At 39.4% G+C, this 20,227-nt stretch overlaps 2 protein-coding genes across 2 annotated transcripts in view; both read right to left on the bottom strand.

Moving 5' to 3' along the window:
* The window catches only part of LOC109983915 (paxillin), a 32,769-nt gene extending 20,868 nt beyond the window's left edge, over positions 1–11,901 (bottom strand). Inside the window, exon 1 of the mRNA XM_065955035.1 lies at positions 11,668–11,901. Coding sequence (XP_065811107.1) covers positions 11,668–11,680 — 13 coding nt within the window. The 5' untranslated portion in view covers positions 11,681–11,901. The remainder of the gene's footprint in view (positions 1–11,667) is intronic.
* A 4,219-nt stretch (positions 11,902–16,120) lies between these two features.
* myl2a (myosin, light chain 2a, regulatory, cardiac, slow) lies at positions 16,121–18,723 on the bottom strand. The gene is made up of 7 exons (XM_020633852.3): positions 18,658–18,723; positions 18,046–18,138; positions 17,405–17,480; positions 17,137–17,241; positions 16,974–17,052; positions 16,703–16,751; positions 16,121–16,451 (listed from the first exon to the last, which is right to left on the bottom strand). The coding sequence occupies exons 1-7, from the start codon at positions 18,658–18,660 to the stop codon at positions 16,347–16,349; spliced, it is 510 nt and encodes a 169-aa protein (XP_020489508.1). The 5' UTR covers positions 18,661–18,723; the 3' UTR covers positions 16,121–16,346.
* Between the last annotated feature and the right edge of the window lie 1,504 nt (positions 18,724–20,227).

Raw genomic sequence — 20,227 nt, 5'->3', positions numbered from 1 at the left:
TAATTTTTCTAAAAGCCCTTAACTGCCTAGGTCCTTCCTATATTTCTGACATGCTCAGGATGTCTACTTGGGCTTTTGGAAACACTGGTTGATGTTTAAAACCATTTTCATTATTTTGACCGAAAAACATATTGATCTCGAAAAAAAAACTACAAATTGATGTACAGTAAGAATAAGCTAGTTAGTTGTTTCCCTGTGAGGATTTAATCTGTTTTGCAGGTCAATAAACAAAAGATTTCACCATGACGGTCACTAAAATGGATTTGAAACAAGTGCAGCCAGCACACATGTGACGGGTGACTTCAAAAATAGTCACAACCTTCACACCTCACTGTCAATACACACCCAGAAAGTAACACCCTCGCCGACGTCTTTAAAGGAAGTTTAAGTTTTGTGTTTGTCTGAGAAAAAAAGTTTAACAAAGCTGGGGCCTACAAGCTGTCAAAGGAAGGTTCATTTTACCTCCTCTGTGGTTGTAGGTCTAATCAAGAAAACCTCATAAGCTCCTCAAACTGAAACTGCCATGTGATTAGACGTGGGAAAATATGAGCAATGTAAAAAGTTTCTCATACAACTTAAGAGCATCATCTCAATGTCTTTTTGGTCAATATAATAGCAACAATATATATATATATACACACACACACACACACACACACACACACACACACACACACACACCAAGATGGCGCTGCGGATGGTGGCCATGGTACTGCGCTCTCTAGTACTTGTTGTGTTTTTGTTTAATTTAATAGTTTTCTGCGCCCCTTCTCTGGTCATATATACCAGAGAAGAATTACTAAGCATCGGACTGTCCTCTGTCAAACTTTTTTCACCGGTTCTCACTAAGGCAGAAAGTTTCACAGAGATTATTGCCGGAGGAGCTGCAGCTCTCAGCTCAGCTCAATGTTTATTGTTGATATCTCCTTGGATCCACAATCTCTCGAGACCTGAAGTGGACCTCCCACATAGACACAATCAGAAAGAAGGCCCAAGGACTGCAGAAAAAAATCATTGGTGTCGACCTGCCCCCCATCCAGGACTTATACCAGTCCCGAGCCAGGAAACGGGCATGTAGTATCACTGCAGACTCCTCACACCCCGGACACAGACTTTTAAAACTCCTCCCCTCTGGCAGGCATTACAGAACACTGTACACAAAAACAACCAGTCATAAGAACAGTTTCTTCCCCCAGGCTGTCACTCTGATGAATGCTAAACAGTCACAGAGTGTCAGACCTGTCGCGGTGAAATGACTCTAAACCAACCGTCACTGTGAATATACATATATGTATATATATATATATATATATAATTTAATTTAAATGATCAATCTACGCACACTTATTTATGTAAATACTGTAATTGACATCTTAATTGACCCATCTGTCACATAACTGCATTTTACTTATTATCATGTTACTTCAGCATCTTTTGCACTATGCACCACTGCACTGTTTCATGTTTAGTCATGTAAATATTAGTCTTTTCTTATTATGTTTATTGTTGATATTTAATGTTGTACCTGTACCTAAGAGAGCACAGTTCACCAAAATTAAATTCCTTGTGTGTGTAAGCATACCTGGACAATAATTCTGATACATTTTTTATTAACATTTAACTTACTTCCTGAACTTGTGCCTCCTGCATCTCTAACAACAGAGCCAAAGACAGTTAAGCACTGATGCATAAAGCTGGATAAAGTCACATTTTGGATTTTCCTAATTATCTTCTTGTTTTTTGTACCCACTCATATGCCCTCACATGATCAAGAAATAATGTCAAGCATGAACAGCCATGCACCATCATTTTTGTTTCCTTGTTTTGCCATTCTTTGCAGCTCTGGAAAAAACCATAATCAAACTGAGACACTCGCATCAGCTTTATTGTCCTGTTGATGCCTGTGGGTCGTACCGTTTTTTTTTTTTTAACAAATTGCCTTGTGGGGCCAATAAAAATTGACCAATCTGCATCATTATATCTGAGTAAAACCATTAATCAAAATATGTTTTTTGTCAGATTCAATATATCAACCTCTACAGGACTCTAAGAACTGGAGAATTGGTATCTAAAATAAAATTCATGTAGTCAAAACACCCTTATCTTGCTGCCTTCCATCCACCTCCCCACAGTGGTCACAGTGGCAGGCTTACAGAGAAACATGAAGGAAGTTTGTGGGCGCTAAAGCTTTCCTCTGGTTTTCTTGGTACCCCTGTGGTTATTTTGAGCATCTGTGTGACTGCTGCAGTGGTGAAGGCACTTAAGTACTGGGGGCACATTTCTGAAAGACAGTTCTGTGAACACCAGCTTCTTTGGAATTTTTGATGAAATGAAAGCATAATGAGAACAGATTTCAATGGACAATAATATGTTAAATCTTGCACAATCTTCTGCAAATACTGTCTCAATTCTCAATTCCCCCCAGTTAACTTAATCATTCATTTTGTACTGTATATACCCCGTTTTTATTTATCTTATCTTCTGTTTAATGTGTATTTGAGCTTCCTCGTCTGTGCTGCTGTAACGCCCGAATTTTCCCTCTGGGGATCAATAAAGTATTATCCTATCCTATCCTATTTTCATCGTTTGCAATCAACTGAAACACTTTTCCATTTTATTTTGTATGAAGTAGATTCTATATTTACATTAAATACAGTCATCAGATGCTTTGTCAATGTTGTTTTTAAATTATGATTATATATACACAGTGTACATATACAGTATAATAGTAATAAGGTAATTTGACCTACCTTTGTCCCTGTTTTTAGTTGTAAGTGCTTGTATATCTTTCAAACCCAGCTACACTCTTCACAAGTTGCTCAGCAAATGAAGTTTCAGCTGACGTTGCTGACAATTGCTGGCTACACCAGAAGTCCCAAACGTTGTGAAAAACATCAATAGTTCGTATCATTCTAAGATGAGCTGATTGTTAGATTTGTGGACACAGAATTGGCATTTTACACAGATGCACCATTGTAATTCTACTGATTCAAGTATTCATTGCCTCTCCTTTTTCTTATGCATGCTTCTTTTTTTTTAATCAAAATGATTATTCAGGAAATACAGTTCCCCATATTTCACTTTCTGATATGTTGTGCTGCATGTTTGGCCCTGTGACAAATGGTTGTATAGTAACATTGTTGTTATTTTGTAAATGCGTTGGTCTTTATAAGTTACCTTAAGGAAAACATGCTCCTTAAAGTGTATACACTTTATAACAATGGTCATCACAGAGTCAATGTGCAGGTCTCTTCTCGGACTTTAAACTAGACATGCTCCATCTGAAGACTTTAGGGGAAAGAGGATCTTGAACTAAGACTTTTCTTTGTCAAACCTGCTGTTATATATTTGAGCTCATTGTTTGGCTTAAAAACATGGCAGGTAAGAAGGAAGGATGGATTGGGTACTTCTTCATTCCCCTTTGAATCAATTCTGTCTGGTTCTGTCTTTTCTGGGTTGAAGTAGGTCACATCACCAGAAACAAACAGCTCTTTGTCCCCCTACAGCAGGACGAGCACAGGAAAGAGGATGGAGAGGAGGGACTGGGAGGTCTGCAGACTAGATGATTCCACTAAACAACAAAATTGGATCGTGGGTGCCACAACCTGCGTGTGTGTGTGTGTGTGTGTGTGTGTGTGTGTGTGTGTGTGTGTGTGTGTGTGTGTGTGTGTGAATATGTGTGGACTCAGGCTAAGCTCACACCCCAATAAACCTGACCTAAGAATCACTGATGCTGTCATTAAACCAAGTGGGGTCTAGATCAACCATCGTATATTATCCTCTTTAAAAAGCCAGATGCTGACTACAACTCTAACTAAATCTCACACACACGCACACACGCACACATGCTCAAACTCACTTGTGCACCACCCCCTCCAACTTCCCAATTCATCAAAGGCCTTCATTGTGGTGGCTTTATAGCCCAAATAGGGCAGTAACAGCAGTGTTTTTAGACTTTTTAGACCTGCACTGAGGCAAGAGGAAACTCGCTGGGCTCATTTCCTGGGCTCATTAGAGGGAAGACTGCAAAACCCGGCAGATTCGTTTGAAAGGCAAACTGACAATTTGATAGCTCCATTTAATATGACAAATAAGCACAACATGGTGGAAAACATTTATATAAATTCAACAACAGTTTCCTTTTGAACCACTGCTTGAATCCTGTTTGTGCCACAAATAACCTTTTGCAACTACTGTGGCATAATTAATTCTAAGCAAAACGGTTACACCAGCTTGTTTTCCTATTGCAGTTTGCAACACAGGATCGCATCAACTGAGCTGTCAGTCACTGTCAGTGTAGGGATGCTTATCTCTTAAAGTCAGCAGGGTTCTCAATTCTTAAGGGCAGGTTGATGACAGCTTTTAGGCATACACACATTTAGTATAAGAAAACATTACAGAATTTGTTAAACCACAACAATTTTTTTATTTTGTTGCTCCATTTTTTCAATGACCGCATGCTACATCAAGCTAATAAGCAGTTTTGGTTGCCTGAAAACAAAGTTGAAAACAGAATATACAACATGAATTACATTCCAGTTTTAAAAAGACCTACAGCCAACTAGTTCCATCTGGTCGCATAACAAGTGTTCAAAAAATAGGACAGGATGAGGCATGTCCACAAGTGATCATGACTAACATGATGTCTGCAACCTACAGAAGGTTATTTCACTGGTGAGAAACAAAAAATTCGGACTTCCTGACTTCTACTTCAGCAGAGTGGTAATTTCCTGTCCTGAAACATGTCTGACTGGAAGAGAAGCTGCTAAATAAAAAAGGCTTGTTGTGCTCTAGAGCAGGGGTTCCCAAACTTTTCAGGTCGTGACCCCCAAAATAAAGGGTGGCAGAAACTGGGGACCCCCCACTATTCTTTAAGGTGGTTAGTTAGGTATAATGTAGCAACAGCCACGCACACACTAATAAACCTATCCAAAAACTAGGAACACAAAATAATACAACAACCTAAAAACAATAAAAAATGTACACATTTATTTCATTTCCATTTCAGTTAATGATACTGTCTTATATGACATTGGACTACTTTTTGTATATTTAAAAAATGGGTAAAAGTAAATACTAATACACTTTAAAATGATTTTTTTATTTTGTATGGAAGGCATCTCGCGACCCCCCTCTTAGTGGCTGGAGACCCCCCTGGGGGTCCCGACCCCCACTTTGGGAACCACTGCTCTAGAGCACTACCTATTAAGTTTGTCAAAGTTTTCAATTCATCAATACTTTTTGATGCTGCGTTTTTAATATGACGACACAATCATTATCTAAAATAACAGGATTTTATCAAGTGTTTGAAAACTGCAATGAAGGGATAAACCAAATGAATGTGTATATCGACATCTATCTATCTCTACAGACTGAAGACAGATCTAACAAAAGGTATCGGCCGATATATCAGATTTTTTTTTTCTCCCTAATGTCGATATCTGACCCAAAAACCCCATATTGGTCGGACCCTAGCTTTTACCTACCTATCTACCTTTATAGGGGACAGTGGAAAGAGAAGCAAACAGGAGCCGTTGTCACATAATCTGGATAATATCTAGATAATTGCAGGAGGACCGCTCCGGAGATTCTCCCGACCTAGCCGTTCACATATGCTCCTCACAGCGGGGGACTTTCCCTGTCAGAGGGGAGGGGGGGCGGGGGATTTCCTGAGGTAAGACGTGACGTAAATAAACAACGCGGAAGTAGCGGCTGAAGCAACAGAGTCCGCTACACGACGTTATAATGAAAATATTTGTCTTTATATCAATGCTATGTGTAATCCAATGGAATGACAACATCCACAAAAGAGAGGAGAACAACATACTGACGAACAGAAAACAGAATGCAGAAGTTTAATTACGTGCACGGAGATCGTAGTGGTCGCGTGCAGACACTTTAGCCGGTCACTGTATATAAACGTTATTCTCTTTTCATTGGCTGAAATTGAAATCACCGGAGTATATTCGGCCGCGTACAGACATCAGCTCACTCAGACTTTCTGGATAAAATACTAGGGGTCTGGCCAGAGAAACTCCAGGTGAAGTCTGCGCGAAAAATGCGTTCACACATAGCCTAAAGAACCTCCGGGTAGCCAAATCTCCGGAGTTTTTCAGGAGATTTCCATATGTGTGAAAAGGGTTAGGGATAAGAGAGTCATGCAGCAAAGTGCCAAGGGTCGGAAATGAACCCAGCACGTCCACTTCAAGGACTATAGCCTCTGTACGCGAGGTTTGCGATATAACAACTAGGGTATACGGCGCCCCCTTCGGTCACATTTTTAACCAAAAGCTGCTGCAAGCCAAAGAAAAGAGAGCACTGTCTACAGTTCACAAATATATGTCATTGTATTTATCCAATTTAGACAGAGAGCAGTAATTTTCCTGCATTTATTGGTGACCAAAAACAAGAAAGTAGATAACACTAGGATGTCTTTTTTGCTGTTGCTGTGGTTTTGAAACAGTTATTGATATCATTTCATTTGTACTAGTATCGTATCCAAGTTTAAAATTCTGGTTTTGTGCCAGCCCTCAAAACTGTAGGGATCCTAGTCTTTCATTTAAACTATACACCGTTCCTAACCAGTCATATTTTGCTTGAGCCCCCAAGAGCCTAAATATGTTTTCAGCTTGAAGGCCTTTTTCCACATAAACACTGCCTCCAAAAACTTACAGTAGCTGTTCTGATATCGACCCTGCAGGCTGCTGTTATGCTGCGCTGGGCCTGTGAGAGATGACATGACGGTTGGCTGAGTGTAGAGCTGTCGCTGCTTAGTCAGCTTCCCCTTCAGAGCTGTCTGTCCACACCAGCAGTCTGCGATCAGAGGCTTGTGCGAGTGCTTGGTGTGTGTGTGTGTATATATGCATGTTTTTGTGTGTGGATGCACCATATGTCTCAAAAGCCTCACAGCATTTTCATCTTAAAGTCAAACAGATGGACAAATGCTGGAGGAGATACAGGGGATTTTCTCAAGCCTTCAGATGCTACATTGATTGTGTGATTTATATGCATGTGTCACACACAAGAGACTTATCATCAAGTGCAGGCTTGCCTTTTGCTGCATTAAGTCGAGGGTTACTGAAGATGTCACTTGCAATGACAAAGTGTCAGGCTTTTCAGCTTAAGTGAAGAGGAAGTTAACTGAAGAAGGGGTGTTGGTGATGGGAACTCCCAAATATGGACAGACTTTACACTCTAAATAGTGTAGCAGTGACTTTTTTAAATAAAATTGGTGGAGTAACAAGAGAGTAAAAACGTAACAAAATGACAAATGATAAATCTCTGACATGGAAAACATGGAAACTGATCTTTTTAAATCAGATTTGGAGTCAATTTCATATGTATATGGAACCAAATTGCGTTCAGGTCTGATCTTTTGCAATGTGACTTCAGTCTGAAGAGCGAGGAATGTGATTTTGATGTCACTCTTTGGCAGCACGAGAGGGGGCTTACATGACAAACCATGTTCATCAGACCCAGGCTTGCAATGATCATGGACAATAATAAGTTCAATAATCCAAAATAAAAACAAAAGCTGTACCAGCGAATTCAGGAAGAACTGAGAAAAAAAAAAGTCTGACGGTGAATGAAACGTATGATATTGTTTACTGCACAATAAATCCGAAAAAAATAATCCCCTTTTCTAGACTTTAAATAATGATTCATCATATCATGTGTATATCACGTTTGAATTTGAAAGATGTTATGTTTTAGCTGCAACTCCGGCGTTAAACAGAGCGGCATATTTCTTGTAAAAATTAATGAGAAGAGCAGAAAACAGCAAGTACGCTTTTAATCCTCGCTTTCTTTAGCCTCTGTTGTAGGATGATAACCATGAAGCCTAAAAGACAGCGTGTTTGTAGGCCTCTCCGTGATCAAGAGATCTGATTGTCAGTAAATACACAAGTTGACATGTTTGGGCTATGAGGGATTTATGTGTTGAACTATTGCTTGGCAGGGAGCAGTAACTTTGAGTCTGCTGCCAGCTGAGGAATATGGCTCCTATAGATCACAAATGTATTTTTTACGGTTTGTTTATTGCTTAAATAAATAATGAGTATTTCTGCTTTTTGTAGTCCTTATGCTAAGCTCGCCAGTTACCAGCTGTAAGTTTAGATTTAGCATACATGAAAGTGGTATCAATCTTCTCAACTATAGGCTGCAAATGAACATGTTTCCGAAGATATTATCAAATGATTGAATTACAGTGTCGCTCTGTGGAAGAGCACAGCAATCATTTGTATCCATGTTAACAAAAGGTCATGAAAGATATTTGAAAGTCTAATGATTTCACTTCAACAAAAATTGGACTTTCTTTAAAGGGTTGTAAAAACAAAATGACTTCATGAATCCTAAACTGTTTTCTTTAACGCTTGAACAAATTTACTATTGAAAGAACTCCAGGGACTGTAGAGTCACTGCAACATTGCTGAATTATTATTAAAATGAAGATGAAAGATTAGAATTGCTGTAAATAACACTGACTGATAAAGCTGTGCAGCTAGCAGACACAATAAGGTTATTATTCAGATAGAATGTGACTCGGATATCGTTTATGCCTTTTCATGTGGAGGAAATGTCAAATGTCCACATGTGAGCTGTCTGACGTCTCTTTTGGTGTATCAACAATGAACAGACCTAAATTTAGACTGGGTGGAATATCTAGGCTACATCAGATCTCATTTGGAGTTGGTGAAGAACTACTTCACCCACGCCTACTTCATGAGTGACATTTCCAACACTACAGCTGCCGTACTGACGCTGCTCTGGGGAATCATTTCACATCAAATGATGCTACTATAGAGCGACAGTAAAACAAATCAGAGACTGGGAAACAGGAGTTATTCCGTTTGCAGACATGATAATGGAAATACTGGAAGATATTGGAAGGTACTGCAACTCAAAGTCACGAAAGAGAAGTTAACTCGGGAGGCTATTTGACATTCATGTCGTGTTGGTGCAGGCCCAGAGCAGTGAGGCAAGGAGCAATGCTTGGCAGAGCTGATAGCTGAGGAGGGGAGGTCAAGGAAAGTTTGCCTCAGAGGAGGCCACAGCATCAAGTCTGCAAGATTGCATAAATAGAAGAAAACAACCATGTCCTGCAGAATAAAGAAGTTTTTCCTGTGTTGTTTCCAGTTCTGACTTTGATTACTGGCTTAATAAGATAAAAAAAAATAAGACTGATGATTGAAGATTAAGCAATTGCGTCCAAGCATCACATCCGAATCTTCCTAATCTGCTCTTCTGCAAATTCAGACAGCTTTAAACTGTCGATAGATTGCAGCCTGCAGCTTCCTATGTGGTTTACCACAGGAATGGTGGGAAGTGCAGAGGGAGAGAGGGAGAGAGAGAGAGAGAGAGAGAGAGAGAGGGTGGGGCAGTGCAGTGTTTAAGGAGGACAAATTTTGGCTGAAGCCCAATCCCCTGCATGTGGGATCTGATCCACCCCAACGCCCTGACTGTGAGCAGCCCCCTCTGCTCCCACGCCTGGTGCTGAAGGAACATGAGGATGAAGAAAAGTGAGTGAAGATCACAGGAGAAGTGGTTTAAGGGGGAAGCTGGCCTACTGCTGCTTTCATGTCACAGCAGTAAGGGCAGTTAAGGAGCGGGAAAGTGTTGGAGATATAGGAAAAGAGATCTCTGCAGGGTTGGTTGAGGGTTTTTGAGGTGCCACTGGCCGCACTCGAGATGAAATACTTGTGCTAAAAATACATCCAGGCTTTGTTGTCCTCTCTGAAATCTGAGGTGGATGACTCGCTGCTCTCTCAACTCTCTCAACTTTTTTTGGAAGGGGCTTCCTTTGATCCACAACTGCATTAAAACCCACTTCCAAAACTTCAGAACATTTATTTTGTGGATTGATCGCATACACTTTTCCCTCTGTGGCTACAATCCAATACGTGGAAAGCATACAGACTTGGAAAACGATGGCATTTGACATTCTCTTAGTTTAAGTGACATGTTTGTACAGGTCTCTGCTAAAACGATGACAGAATTTACAACCCTGAGACATGATAATCACACAGGGTTGTGTAACACTCTTTTTTAAGCAGCTACTTTAAGGAAAGCCCTTAACCTATGTAAGCTGAGAAGGTATCCATAAATATTGACTGGATATAGAATGACCCATATTCTTAGCGCAGTCTCACTTTCACCACCATGATAACAACCAGAGAACTAGGTTTTTGGCAAAATCTACATATATCCAGATGTTTTGCTGCACCAAAGTCTATTTTTTAAGCAACACAAATGTGCAAAAAAAACCCAGCAAGTGTTAACAGCATTACTCAACTCTGAATGGGAACAATATGTTATTACAAAGTTGTATCTCTGGTTGCAAGTCCACCTGCAGCTCACAGAGGGTGGTAATACTTTTCTTGATGGCTTTTGCAGGAGATTTAACGTCTTTCACTTTGCAAATGCAGTTGGGTGTTTTTTTTTAGCAGCCAATGAACCTGACTCCTTCATGGATGTGGAGCTAAACTTAACCTTACAGTTGTCAGGTTAAAATTCTAAGCCTTGTAAACACAAACTGGCCAGTCCATGCTTGTAAAATGATTACAAGAAAATCCTCTGATCCTGATGGCATTGTGTGAGCTCCATTACTCCAGTGGCTTCCCTCTGTTTTTAATTAGGCAGCACACTTCTACAAAGCAGAAGGAGGTCTCGATAGCTGCTACATAAATGATTCTTCCCCATTGAAATAAACTTGTGAAAGATCCCGCAAGGTGTGTGGCGGTCTTATTATATCCACTTCACACAGTGCCAGGCTCAAACAAGAAAAGAGAGTGTGTGGCTCATTGCAAGAATTTAAACAAGAAAATCTGGACAACCAGGATATACTGTGCATGGGGGAACATAATGCTGAACTCTGCACACCCTCCCTGTCACTATAACCTAACCCCAGGCTATACTTTTTCTCCTGCCACCAAATGTGCCATAATTCACTGTGTGAAGCTCATCTTATAGACGGGCCTCCAGGTTTCATCTAGTAACGTATTTGTGAGCAAATTCAGCAACACACAGCTGAAACCACAGCTGAATTCAAGTTTAAACTGGTGTGTTAAATGGGCTACAGAGGTAATGATCATTCAATGGGATCACTCTCTCTATATTGATTATGTTATGCCAAAAAAGCAACCTGGCAATCTGCAGGTAGGACTCAATAGGCCAGTGCTTCATCAAAAGTCAATTAATGTATTAGTGACTGGAGGGTAGTAGAATAAGGAAGTTAAAGGAGCCTTGCAGCTGCCTGGCATGTCTGTTTAAGAGATGTGGAGGAATTGTACTCGCCTGAATACTCTGACAATAAACCAGCCAGAGCTCTCAGTCTCCATGACACGATTTTTACTAAACACACTACAGCTAACACACAGGTCAGTAAGGCTAATTATCACAACACAGCCGATGCCAGTGCTTCTTTAAGCCAGCATGCCGGGCCCTTCTTTGAACGTTACATAGCGCTGTGCTCATCTGAACCTGAATAACTTAGCCTTACCTTGACATTACAAACTCAAATAGACAACTGTTATCGGAAAAACCTGCTTTAAAACATTTCGTTTGGTAAAAAAAAAAAATACAGCTTTAACACTAGCGTTAAGTGTTCACGCTAACACCACAAACACACCCGCGCTGTGTAAATGTTGCGTTCAGGGCGGGTGAACTTACCTAAATCATCCATGTTGGCCGGAAATCGTTCCAATGCTGAGAACCGGGGACCGGGTCCTCCTCCGTCGATCACAGCTGGACTGAAAGCAGCCGAGTCGGCTCCTGAACCGTCAAAATCTCCGGTCAGAAATCTCCCTCGTTGAGTTGAACACAGTGAAGTTTCTGAGTTCCTGCTGCTCGGCGAGCTTTAACCACACTCACAATCACACACATACCCTAGTACTGCCCCCCTGGAGTCTCCTGCAGCCCACATCCAGCCCCCTGCCTGCCCCCAGCACCGACACACAGGGACCCGCGACATCTAGCGGCGGAGAGTGGTACTGCGCCCCTTTTTCCTTTTCTTTTTTTCAAACATTTTAGATGGCTGCTTAATCATTGACTGAAATAGATTTGATTTGGACATCTACCTCATCACAGAAATAATATGCAGGTTAATGGCAGACCTGTGTGTAATCTTTTAAGTTATTAATTTATTACTGTACTTTTTATTGAATTTATTCCTTAGTAGATTTTTAGGTATAGGTATTTATGTAACATGTTTTTCTTGCAGATATATCCTATGAGAAAAATGACAAATAAACGGAATCTTGAATCTTATATTATTTTTCAAACTCTTTTTAACGAAACATATTACGTGAAACAAACAAATAATAATAACATGAAGCATGAAAGCGATGCAATTCATTAAAAATAAGAGCGTTTCACTAAATACATTTTTGTAATTTTAATAAGAAAACTACCGTAAATTAGTTTTTTCTTTTTTTTGCAATGGGCCAGTGATAACTCCAATGTCCAAAACGAGGACAACAGGAAATGAGGTTTGCAGTAAAATTACCAAACTAACTGCATAATTTCGATTTTTTTATTTTCAGAATCAGAAATACTTTATTAATCCCAGAGGGAAATTCGGTCGTTACAGTTGCTCCAAAATATACAATATAGCAGTAGAAATATAGTAATAAAAATATTAATCAAATAGAATAGGAATATAAGTAAGGTTTCAATAATAGGTACAATAAATATTTACATGAATTTATCTCTGATTGTCATTATAACATACTATACCTTGAAGGGGAATACACGTTGCAGTATTTACTTTTTAACTTTAATCATTGCAGTTAATCTCATCAGCCAATGTCATTTTGCTATCCAATTTCAGGGAACTTGCAAGACAGGAATTGATATTTCTTGACATATATGTTCACACAAACATTCATACAATCAAAGGTTTTACAATGTGCAGTTTTCTATTTATTGCGCTATTATCATTTCGTATGATGATATTCAATTGTACTCATTTCTTACCTCGTAGGCTGTCTTTTCTGTTCTGCCTCCTTAGTCCTATCTTGTCATATTGCAGCTATTATTTCTCCAAATAATTTGATGCAGCCTCGAATTAGCCAGGACAGGCTCTTTGCACTTGCATGTAAGGTTACCATGTGCATACTAAAACTGAGAAGCTAATCTGCATGTGGTGAGAAAATGATTCAAAGACAAAGTTACTAGTTAGGAATAAAAACTGAATGAGCACATTGTTAGCTTGTCTTAGACTTGGTGACAGAGTCGTTGTCACCCCTCTTTGTGGATCTTCTGAGTAATAACCTGACTCCCTGCTGGACTAGAGCATGCACTGATATGATCAAGGCATAGTTTCAGAGTCTGCTAATTCTCAAGGTTAGCAGAGAAATGTCATGTAACAATATAGTGTTATTTGTCTCCCTATTACAAAGGATGGATGACTTGATTGGCCACGAAGGCACAAACAGTGTTCCTGAAACTACAAAGGACCCTGTGGAGATGTTCAGGAGAAAAACACTGTTGCAAATTCCTCTGCTAGGCCAACAAGGCCTTCTTCCAGAAAACAAAGGCATCTGTTAATAAATAAATAAAAAATACCTGAGGAAACAGAATTCAATGACCTGATCAGCCAGAAGACACAGGCATCTAGCATCTTGGTTATAACAACAGCCACACAGACTCATTTTAGAAGTACTTGTAGAATTGTAAGTTCTGTCATGCAGGGAGAATACAAGAATCTGAAAAACACAGCAGAGGAGATATGGCTTCCTAAAAAGGCAAGTTACTGGGATTGCCAACAAACTCTTCCTGCAAGGGAAGGAGGCATGGATTAGAGAATAAGAAATTGCTGCAGAAGGGTGAACACCATCCCCCATTAAAGTGAGGAGTGTGAGGTCCAAGATAGAAATAAGGAAATAAGGCCATGCACATCACCAAATCTAGTTAGAGATAAGCACAGGAGCAGTTTAAAGATGAGGTCTTCTGCTTGTACAGGTTACTGGTAACGAGTAGTAGCAGGCTTTGGAAATGGCTTCACTGACAAGTATTCTGGTTAATCTAGTTCTGTTGCAATTTTTCAATAAACCTTCACTGAAAAAAAGAACAGATTAATTTACTGGCCAGAAGAGATACAGACAAAAGACCTCTGCTGGAAGAACAGCCTTTTGATATTATGTGAAGACAAAATTTGGTAAAAAGAAACAGAAAAAAGAATTATCTAAATTTAGTTTCAAGGCTTTTTTAAATCACACTCTCACACACACACACACACACACACACACACACACACACACACACACACACACACACACACACACACACACACACACACACACACACACACACACACACACACACACACACACACACACACACACACACACACACACACACACACACACACACACACACACACACACACACACACACACACACACACACACACACACAGAGCTTATTAGAGCTGTATTAAATCTCAATATCAACCTCTGTGGGAGATTTAATTGCAGCTTCAGCAGACTGTTCAATGCTTCCAGGGATCAATAATTGGTGTAATACTACTTTAATATTCCTGCAGGGATTTGTGTTTTATGTGTTTCACGTGTTATTAGCTGGATTTGGGTATGAGCAATCAATTTAATATTGCTGCATGATTATTTATACGTTTTCTTGCATTGTATTCATTAATTTTTCACATTGAAATTGTATTGATAATTTTTGGTTGCTCATTTGATTTATTTCATCTCATTTTCTCAGTGGCCGCTAGGGGGTGCTCATGTATGAATGTGTACATGTGCTCAGATTCATTATGGGCTACTGTTCATTTGTGTAACAGCTTTTCATGTTCTCGTTGAGCTAAACTGCCAGCCCCTTTTGTAAATGTTTGTTTCACTGTTTACTCACATCTTAGTAATCGTAGAAATACAGATGTGCTTTAAAAAAACAATGGTCTTCTCAGTTATGATCAAAACTCAAATAAAACTACAGATTAATACAAAACGACATCTGTGTAAAAAAAAAACATCCTCCCATACTGACAATAATTTCAAGTCAAACAAAAAAAAACATTAAAAAAAAAAAAAAAAAAAAAAAAAAGGAACAGGCCCAAGAAGCCACACATCCAGTCTAATGAGTGTAAACAAGTATGAAGAGCCATTCATTTACTACAGCATTAATAGTCAAATGATCCCACTTCTTTAAATGTACAAAGCATGGGGCCTTTTTAGGCTAATTTAGCCCACAGTTTGGCACTATCAGAAGATAGTTAAGTTAGTGATTTTTCTGAGATATCTGGAAAAGCCAAATGTTTTATGAAAACATGTTGGTATCAACAATTTGATTTTGGGCTTTTTGTGGGAAGAGGGACTCCATACCAAGCTCAAGTTTATGTTATTAACAGATTTTTAAAGTAGAGTTTGGTGATTATTCTCTGTTGGGTTGTCACTAAAAATGATCTTTCATGGTTTTTTTTCATACACTGTTGACATAGTCGTTGGCTGTGCTTTAGGTACAACTACTGTGAAAGGGATAACGTGTTTCCAATAGCTCACGTTACTTTCCATCTGCAGTGTCTCTCAGAGATGGTTAAAACAGGAAACATAAAAATGAGCTCAAAAGTAACTTAATCCAAGCAGTTATCCCTCACCACTCCCTGCATGTCTCAGAGATTTTCACTCCGACCCCTCCCTCATTACTCCACCAAGGATTGGCAAGTGGTCTCGGTGAGGGTTGAAAGGATCACTCGGTGGCATCCTATTGTGTGACTGACATCCAAACACCTCAGCATAGTATCCCCCTCATCACATCATCAGAGAACTAAAATAACAACAGGGCTTTGTCTGACTGAGGTCCTCTGTTTCAGTAGCCAAACATTTTCACGTGCACACAAATACACAAAGGCACTCTCACAGACAATGCTGCACATGTGCTTTGGATGAATCTCTTGGGGATTTTAAAGACCCTCCAACTGCACATTCACTACCTAACATGGACTCACAGGACTAGCTGGTATAAACATGTGTTCAGGAAGTAATCTGATGATCCACCGCTCTCAGCAACACAACTGAAATTTGCATTGACTCAGACTGTACACTTTGGAAAGCCTTTATAATTCCAGAGTTTTAAAAACTCAGAGATGGAAGGAAACGCAGGTTGGTTTCTGTTTTTGCACACTTTTATTAGACAAACATGCACTGCCATAACAAATGGACTGTTTCTGTAAAAGTAATGGTTTTGAGTGTTGATTGTCTGATTTTTGGGGCTTTCAAATGCAGCCAATATAAAGCATGTGACACACACTCACAGCCCTTCAATGGCACTTTCAAGCCCTGTACAGACAAGTGACAGACTTTCTATCTGATGAACATGTTTTTCAGGAAGGTTTACTCCTGGTCCTTCTCCTCTCCATGGGTAATGATATGAACCAGGTTCTTGTAGTCCAGGTTCCCTGCCACATCTGGGGGGAAGGCAGTGAACATCTGCTCCATCTAACCAACAAAAAACAACTTTTTAAAAAAAAGATTTAGTGCTTAAAAACATATCACATTGTGCACACTAAGATTTAATGATTCACTGAGGATGCTTTTGTTTTTTTGGTGTGAAAATGATTCTGACGTGGATGTAAACAATCGTCATGGAGATTTCCTCTTCTTTTCTTTTTTGGTCTTCGCAATCAACCCAACACAAACAAAGCTGTCACACATCGTTTGGATAATTATTATGAACGATTAAAATGTACCTCTTCAGGCGAGAATCGGTCTGCTTGTGTCGTTAGCATCTGTGTCACGCTGAACAGGAAAAAGACAGAAACATGAGATCTCAAAGCTTGTGTTCACAATGGAAGAAAATTGTGCAATTTATTATGATTCCACTTGTTTTGCCATTGTTCTGGGATGAATGATTGCAGGAAGACTCGGTCATAAAATTGTGAGTTACAGCTTATCACTCAAATGAATTTGCATTTTGAAAAATGTTTTTTTATGATCAGAGTAATGTGTTGAGTCACTTACTAGTCCTTCCTCAGCACTCCTTTCGCCTCAGGGTCGAAGACTTTAAACGCGTTGAGGATTGTCTCCTCTGGATCAGCACCTACACATGTTTGAACGGTTCATACAGTTCTCCAAATAGATATCGTAGTCCTTAAAATGTCATGATTTTAATTTTCATCCTTACCTTTCAGCTTCTCACCGAACATGGTGAGGAAGACTGTGAAGTTGACTGGGCCAGGAGCTTCTTTAAGCATCTCATCAATCTCCTCCTGTTTCACATTCAGACGCCCTATTGGACAATAAATATAAAAAAACATATGGCACAAATTAATCAAACAGGTTGAAGAGAATATAGAAAATCGTTGATTTTGAATCTTGTTGATGGAGGACCTGTTCTTTCATTGACAACACTAAAAGCAAAATAAAAACAAATATGAATGATATCAGCATACCTAGAGCAGCAAAAGTGTCCCTCAGATCATTCTTGTCGATGAAGCCATCTCTGTTCTGGTCCATGATAGTGAAGGCCTGAGGACAGAGTACAGGACAGTATATAACAGTGAGTCTCTCAGCATGAAAAAGATGAAGATGTAGTAGCAAATACAAAAGTAGAACTCAGATCAATCAAGCAGTTTTCTCTTTCTCCTCTTAAATATTTTGTGTTCCATGTTATTGGTGAACACAGTTAAGTATTTATAACCTGTGAGCCCCCAGGGTTTAGCCCGGCATCCAGTGCATGCCCAGCAGTTTATCTGCAGCCTAATCACTGCTGACACAGTCTGGATGTCTGGGCACCACTGACTGTCATACCAGCATACCACTAGCACGATCTGCTGCCAATCCAAGGAAAGGAAAATAGACAGGTGGGCATACTCCAACCATGAACAATGGAAACAGAAAGACAAAGGAACCCGCGGAGGGAAGGGAATAAAAAGACCTCTGTAGGTGTGTATTTTAGAGATGGAAAATTCAAATCAAAACACGACACAAAGTGTGCCGACATCCATATTGATGTGCGATTGTGATGCTCTTATAACGATATTTTTAGCAAATTGTAATAAGTAAAATCAAAATGTATTTAAGTAGCTTTCACCTCTTTGAATTCCTGGATCTGAGCCTGCTCAAACATGGAGAAAACATTGGAGTTGGCTCCCTCTGCTGTCCTCTTCTTGGCTTTCTTGGGGGCCTTTTGGAGAAGAGATGAGACAGCATGCCAGTTTAAATCAAGGTATATGTCAGGAGACAATAATATAAAGGATAGATTGTTTACTAAAGGGAAAATATAAACACAAAACCTCTAACAGATGGATAAATGGAACACAGTGCTCAGACATTAACCTGCAAAAATGAGATGACTGCCAAAGCCATATGATGGCAGTGATTTTTATTTGAAAGCATACAATAAATCAGTCTAGATGGCATAGCAACATGCAGTCGCCTCTAAAAAGACAGGCAAAATTTAAACTTTGCAATATCAAACTACTTCCCATGTATTTAAGGGGGTTTTCAATCTGGTAATTATCTTAATCAGCAGTTACATTTTCTCAGAAAATGTCTAACTTCATTGGAAAAAACTTAATATCTGTAGCTTTAAGTTATATTAATATACATCACACATACACATGCTAAACTATTGTACTGACATCCTTAAAGCCAAAGTAGTCCTGCCATTTCTCTGTCCTTGCATCATCAAACATTGACTTACCATGGCTGAGCAGCTGGGAGGTCCGACCAACAATGCCAGTGAACAATGGGGAGATTGTGGGTATCCTTTTGTAGCCCCAACCCTCAGCTTCACTGGATGATATTTATAAACTATGTCCTCTTTAGGAAGTGACAGGTAAATGATGCTGCATACAGCTGAACAGCATTACATGCTCACAAAAAAACAACATACAACCACCCCCCCTTCCCCTCCCCTCTAAGGTAGCCAGTGGCACCGTGTTGTCACGATCTACGTGGGACAATGAGATTGGAATAACTGGTTTAGTATATCAAGAGCAGACTGAAGGTTAAATCACTTTGTCGCTCTGAACTCCCCTCTGTCTAAAGACACAAGACAAACTCTAGGAACGTTTCAAATGCAATGTGTGCTGCCCAGGTAGAGCAAAATGTCCAACACAGATGAGATGATTCCACAGATTTGTTCTTAGTATGCAGGTTTTCTTTCAGCATGCTCGTTATTGGACACTTGAACTACTGCAGTGAGCATTTCTTAAACAAGCAGAAATCCCGCTTTGACTCATTCTGTCATGTGTTTTATTTTAATCTGATAATCATAACCCTTTTATTGTGTTTGTTATGGATAATGCAGTAAAGTCAATTTTGTTTTTCAAGCATCCAAAGGGCGTGAATACTGATAAGTACAACAAATAACATTTAAACTATGTGTCGTAATAGTGTTGATGTAGGTGAAAATAATTATGTAGAACTGAAACTAAAAATGTGAAAAAAAAAGTTAAAAAAATATTATAGTTTATATATATATAAATATAAAAGTACATACTTTTAATGCAGATGACGGGTCAAAATAAGAAAGATGTCAGCTTGATGAGTAGGGTCTCAAAGTTTGGGATACCCAGCTCTCATTGCCAGAATCCTAAGGAATTTAAAAAAAGGTTTATTAAAGGTTTATTTTTGGGCTTTTTAGAGATAGTGCAGTGGATAGAGTAGGAAATTGGGGAGGGAGGGGGGGGGGGGGGGGGGGGAGAGAGAGAGAGAGAGAGAGAGAGAGAGAGAGAGAGAGAGAGAGAGAGAGAGAGAGTGTCTACATTATATTCAATCTGGATACCAATCATTGTTCCCAAAGTGTTTAAATGAAGCAGTACAATCACAAGCCCATCACCATGGGAAGAAAGTGGGAAAATATAATTTGACCAGCAGTCATCAACTGCATCCAAATTTTCAACCTTTGTTTCCGGTGCGAAGGTAGAGCGTGTTTAAAGTTATTTTTAAATGTCCCACAATGTGTAAATGTGCTATGGGTACATTTGCACACTCAAGTCAAAAAGACAGTTCTGCCTTTTCATGCAAAAAGCAGACATTGAAGTATTTTCTATTCTATTCTCATTGACTCCAGACATTTAGAGATAGCATAGGTTTGGTTTAAACCACTGGCTCATTGAGTTAAATTTATTGATCTGTCAGGACTGCGTTACTACCAGCCTTAGTCGCATTTCTGTCATGCTTCTTAACATGGTTGGTGCCATTGTCCTTTCACCTATAAGATCATAGAACAATGTAGTGTAATGTTGCACAGCATGTGTAATACACAC

This window comes from Labrus bergylta, chromosome 5, assembly GCF_963930695.1.
Source record: "Labrus bergylta chromosome 5, fLabBer1.1, whole genome shotgun sequence".
NCBI classification, from domain to species: Eukaryota; Metazoa; Chordata; class Actinopteri; order Labriformes; family Labridae; genus Labrus; species Labrus bergylta.
The sequence above is the reverse complement of the archived record's forward strand: the minus strand, read 5'-3'. Positions and strand labels throughout refer to the sequence as shown.

Bases quoted from the DNA above. Each gene is read 5' to 3' on its own strand.
- myl2a (XM_020633852.3), bottom strand. The intron at 17,242-17,404 runs GTATGCTGATAT...ATTGTCCAATAG, and splicing joins GGACACTTTTGCTGCTCTAG to GGCGTCTGAATGTGAAACAG. The intron at 16,452-16,702 runs GTACATTTTAAT...TTTGTTGGTTAG, and splicing joins ACCGATTCTCGCCTGAAGAG to ATGGAGCAGATGTTCACTGC.